Source organism: Triticum urartu, chromosome 6A, assembly GCF_056163025.1.
Source record: "Triticum urartu cultivar PI428250 chromosome 6A, HENAU_Tu73, whole genome shotgun sequence".
NCBI lineage: Eukaryota > Viridiplantae > Streptophyta > Magnoliopsida > Poales > Poaceae > Triticum > Triticum urartu.
Window position 1 is genome coordinate 144393535 of NC_141878.1, and position 5178 is coordinate 144398712.

General features: G+C 47.1%; 1 protein-coding gene across 1 annotated transcript; it reads right to left on the minus strand.

The window, feature by feature from the left end:
• Positions 1 to 2973: 2973 nt before the first annotated feature.
• On the minus strand, positions 2974 to 4556 carry LOC147964510 (serine/threonine-protein phosphatase 7 long form homolog). The gene is made up of 5 exons (XM_087531144.1): positions 4488 to 4556; positions 3777 to 4397; positions 3439 to 3690; positions 3138 to 3358; positions 2974 to 3058 (listed from the first exon to the last, which is right to left on the minus strand). The coding sequence occupies exons 1-5, from the start codon at positions 4554 to 4556 to the stop codon at positions 2992 to 2994; spliced, it is 1230 nt and encodes a 409-aa protein (XP_087387270.1). The 3' UTR covers positions 2974 to 2991.
• Positions 4557 to 5178: the final 622 nt, after the last annotated feature.

Below are 5178 nucleotides of genomic sequence, written 5' to 3' on the forward strand. Positions count from 1 at the left end.
ACGTGCTTTTGATGAAGATGGCCGAAGATACAGTCAAATGACAAGCAATATGGTCGAATGCTTCAATAGGGTGCTCAAAGGTGCACGTGGATTACCTGTGACGGCAATAGTTCAATACACATTTGACAAGATGAATGCGTACTTTATAAAGTACTCAATGGAAACTGATGCACAAATAGCGGGTGAGAACCCGCGCAAGTACAAGTACAAGTTCCCACCCAAGGTTGATGAATGGTTAGAATTTCAATCACGAAAGGCGGACTCAGAAGAAGCTATATTATATGACAACGAAGAGTGGAAGTATGAAGTGAAAGAGCCAGGAGGAACCACAAACGATGGCCGGCAACATGGAGGTCGGGCTTTCAAGGTGTCGTTAACACAATGTGATTGCTCTTGCGGGAGGCCATTGTTGCTTCATCTCCCATGCTCACATTTGTATACCGCCGGTCGCGTTAGAAATGTGGACATCAATCACCCACGCATCGTGAGGGAGTTGGAGTTCTCAATCATGACGGTCAAGAAAACATGGGCTCCCCGCTTTCACCCATACTTTGACCAATCACAATGGCCGGAGTACCATGGAGTTCAAATATGGCCGGATCCGGAGTTGAAGGTTGTTAAACGTGGTAGACGTAAAACAAAGCGTTTTAGAGGCGACATGGACGGATGGGGCCATGGTGGCCGCCGTGAAGCGGGAAACGATCAATTCCAAGAGCCTCGTGAGAGCTCCCGTTGTGGGGAATGCAAAGGTCATGGCCACAACAAAAGAAAATGTACGAAACCAAGGAAAAGGTCCAAGAAAAATGATGCAAGCACTAGCCAACAAGGAGCTACACAAGGGAGACAACCAAGTGGTATCCAACAAGTGCCAAGCCAACCAAGAGGTAGCCAACAAGTGCGAAGGCAACAACGTGGTAGCCAAGAAGTGCCAAGGCAACCAAGTGGGAGCCAACCTAGTGGTAGCCAACCAAGTGGGAGCCAACCTAGTGGTAGCGAACAAGTGCCAAGGCAACCAAGTGGGAGCCAACCTAGTGGTAGCCAACAAGTGCCTAGCCAACCAAGTGGTAGCCAACAAGTGCCAAGCCAACCAAGTGTTAGTCAAAGAGGATCTAGGCAACAAAGAGGTCGGCAACTAGGACTTACAAGAGGCCGTGGTGGTGGTAGTCTAGGCCGTGGTGGTGGTAGAGCTCGTGGTGGTGGTGTTGGCCGTGGTGATGGTCTTGGCCTTGGTGATGGACATGGCCGTGGTGATGGACAAGGGCAAGGTCGTTATAGAGGAATGTTTGGATACCTCGATGGACCATTTCCGTATGTTGCTCACTAACTATAATGTTTCAAATGTTCTTGTTTTCCATATGTTATTTTTTTCATATGTTCCATTTGTTTGTATTGTCTTTACTAACCATTATGTTTCACTCATTGTAGGTATGGCGGCTTCCCAACCCAACAAACCAACAATGAAGGAGGATGGCGAAGATGAGATGGCGGGATGGTGGGAGAAGGCTGCGAAGAAGCTTAGAGAGGAGGATGCAGCCAAGCTAAAGAAGAAAAAGGAAGAGGAGCTTGAGGAGAAGAGGAAGGAAGAAGAGAGAGCGTCAAATGCGATGCGCGCTAGGGAGCAAGCATTGGTGAGGAAATGTGAGGAGGCACAGAAGAAGCGTCAAAAGGATTTTGAAGAAGGAACCATGAAGCTTTGGGAAATTGCAGCTGAAAAAAAAGAGAGGGAGGAAAAGATATTCATGGAGAGGGTGGTTAAGGAGGCTGCCAATGTGAATGATCAAGATGAGGGCTTTAATGGTGAAGCTAATGAAGATCAAGTTCAACATAGAGGACCAAGTTCAACATTGCTAAGACATCAACTCCAAGTTCAACATAACTAAGACATACAAAGAGGATCAAGTTCAACATAGAGATACCACAAATAAAGGACTATGGCTGGTTCCTAAGAAGAGCTAGTTCCTTGAGCGCTTTTTGGCTGCTCCCCCCCTCTTGCTGGCTAACTTCTTGACCTTCCTAGGAAGAGAACACGCTCCCGCTCCGGCTCCGGTTCCTCCACGTCATCGACATCGTCATTCAAATAGTCATCCAAAGCCGCCATCCGCGAGGTGCCGACCGTCCTTTTGCCTCTTTCGGTGAAGTCTTAAGGTGTGTACTTGTTGATTCCCTTTCTAGGCTTTAGTATGTATGCAGACCTAACCTGGTACGCCCCCAATGTCATATCATCATCAGCAACCTATGCATCAACAAAAGATATGGAAAGACCGTGTGTGAGGATATAGTTAGCAATGCATCAACAATTGGATATATATGCTCATGCCATACCTCTTGGGTGACCACACCCACATCCTAATCCTCCAAATGATCACCATGGCTCTGGCCCGAAGCGGGATCTGATGGTGTCGCCGACCTAGACCGTTCTGGTGATACATACTCGGGGCACGACAACCAAAAAGGTTTGATAGCCGCCTTAACTTTTGGCCCTGGCGCTGCAACATGTACAAGTGAATGAGACATCGAACGTAGCAACACATGTTAAGTGCTAGTTTGAAGGAGATGTGAACCTTGATGAATGCTCGAAGTGCACCTTCTCCATCGCTTTTGCCAGCCGGGGTTGTTTCAAGAATAGTCTCGGTCTCATCAGCTGCTTTCTTGATCTGGGCACGCTATGAACAGAAATGGTATTAACGTGTTAGGCAAGCGAAGATGTGAATAGTGTGAATGAAAAGCAAAGAGGGCAAATACCACAAAGTTCATCATTGGAGCTGAAGGGATCACTGAGTTGCCTTTCCTGACTAATGCGTTGTACTGGTGTTGGGCTACCTCATCAAAAACAGTGGGTTCTTCCAAAATCTCCTCAGCATACGCCGGCTTGCATACCTCCACACGGGTACTTGCAAGAAACCATGTGAGATAGTTGTTGAACGCTACAGGGCAGTGCTCACGAAGCTGGACTCCTTTTCCAGCCCTAGCTTGCTCCACACTAAGCGCAAACTATACGACATACTTTCTGTGATGCTTGGCCCAATCCTTAATCTTCCGCTGCCTTTTCCTATCCAACCTGCAAGTTAGAAACATAATATTAGTAGCATCGAAACCGCCGAGAAGCTGCTAAGTACTCAAGGTTAATTATATCTTACGCGTGTAGCAACTTGTCCGTGTCCTCCCACTCCGGCGGATGTGCCTGGAACAAACCAAACTGACGGCGCACTCGATGTGGGAGGTGAAGCTCAACCGCCCAGTTGCATATGAGTGGGCACCGCATACGCCAGAGATCCCTATCCCTAGTGCACATCGGATTCAGCCTGAACTCTAAAGGGTCACCAAAACTATCTCCTGTTCCATACGGCTCCCATATCACCTGCAAAAATGGGATAGAATGCAAAATTGATATCGAGTTGCAATAGAAGCATCATAATCACTTATGCCATGTCAATTCACCTGCTCAGGTGTGATCGCGTCAAGCTCACTCTGGTACAACTTGTACATGACCGAGGGATCATCTGTCGTCTCATTTATCACATCCCACTTGTAAGCCCAAGTGGGTAGCCGTAGTAGGTCGCCTTTGTCGTCCCAATCATCGTACTTCACCTTCTTCGGACGTCCGACCGGCAAACGCTCCCAGCTCCATATGGAAAGTGCGAGCAAACAACCACCAATACCTCCAGATGACCTACAACAGGCTTCGTCCAACTGCACATAAAAGAGAACATGGTTCAATTAAGAGCAAGATCGCATTCATAATGTAGCAATGAAGTGAAAAAGAAACAACTTCATACCTGTCTATACAAGTAAGCCAGTGTCGCCGAACCCCAACTCCATTTGCTATCGAAGACGGTCAACGCCTTCAGCCACATCCATGGAGCATTCTTGCCTGTGCCATCAGCAAACATAGTCCTGGATATCACATACCACATGTAGACACGAGCATATATCTTGACCGTGTCCTCATCAGCTTCCGGTGGGCAAGTACCAAAGTGCTCAGTAATCCACATGAAAGTAGCACCGGCTGCGACTCTTTCCTTCTTCTTGTTTTCTGCTGCTGGTTCCGGAGGCTCCGGAGGAACCATACCGATAAGGGCATGCATCTGCGCGCGCCACCCATCGGAGTCGGTGCTCATACATAGAGGATTCCCATCGATAGGAAGACCGGTGATCATAGCAATATCCTGGAGCGTCACTGTCATTTCCCCGGTCCGTAGATGGAAACTATGTGTCTCCGGCTGCCAATGATCAATAAGCGCGGTGAGTGCTGGAGCATTGTTGGGTGGCGTCGATCGTCTGACCATATGAATGAAAGGGAGAAGTCCTGTCTCCCTTACATACGGTGTGTATCGCTCATCATAGCGCATCCACCCAAGGGTGACCCCGTGAGAACGAAGCTTCAAAGGTGCAAGCGCCTACAAACAAACAATTCATAACATTACATATGGGGCATTTGTGTTTGAAATAAATACGAAATTCATAAAACAGGCCACTTTCATTATTACCCGCTGCTCCACCGCCATAGCGTACGACCGGTATTGTTTGTCCCAGTGATCATCGAGAAGCCAAACCATCCTAGCAATTTTGAAAGAAAGCTTTCTTGTCAACACGATTATCTTTTCAATACAAATAAACTAAAGTACGCCTACTAGATGCAAAATACAAAGCTTATGTATCCAAACCACTCTTGCCAATACAAATGTAATTTCAATAAACTAAACTAAGCCTACCTCATGCAAGATTCAATACAAATATCTTTTCCATATAAATAAAATGTCAACCTATGTATCCAAACTATATAAATAACATGTCAACCTATGTATCCAAACCACATTCTAGTCTAACAAGGGTTCCCCAAATCTAATACATGCAAGATTCAAACAAAAATTCCCTAAATCTAATACACACAAGATTCAAACAAGGGTTCCTCAAATCTCCGAAATAGCATACATTCTATGGATAGAAAGAAGGGGATCGGAGAAAAGTACCTTCTAGGATGGATTGGTGAAGGAATCTACGGGCCAAATCGTCAGATTTGAAGATTTCTTAAGAGGGGATTGAGAGGGGGAGAGGAGGAAGCTGCCGGCCGCCTGTTCTGTAACTCCTCTGGAACGAATGGGTGGGGTGGGGGGGGGGCAGCGGGCGGCTGGCATCTAAGTCACAGTGCAGCGCCTGCGGGCCGGGCGCTGCACATTA

What these genes read in the sequence shown, in the direction of transcription:
- LOC147964510 (XM_087531144.1), bottom strand. Translation starts at nt 4,556, where the DNA reads ATGGTTTGGCTTCTCGATGATCACTGGGACAAACAATACCGGTCGTAC. An exon ending in CTATGGCGGTGGAGCAGCGG is followed by an intron (nt 4,398 to 4,487) that starts GTAATAATGAAA and finishes GTTTGTTTGTAG; the next exon opens with GCGCTTGCACCTTTGAAGCT. An exon ending in ACGGACAAGTTGCTACACGC is followed by an intron (nt 3,059 to 3,137) that starts GTAAGATATAAT and finishes TCTAACTTGCAG; the next exon opens with GTTGGATAGGAAAAGGCAGC.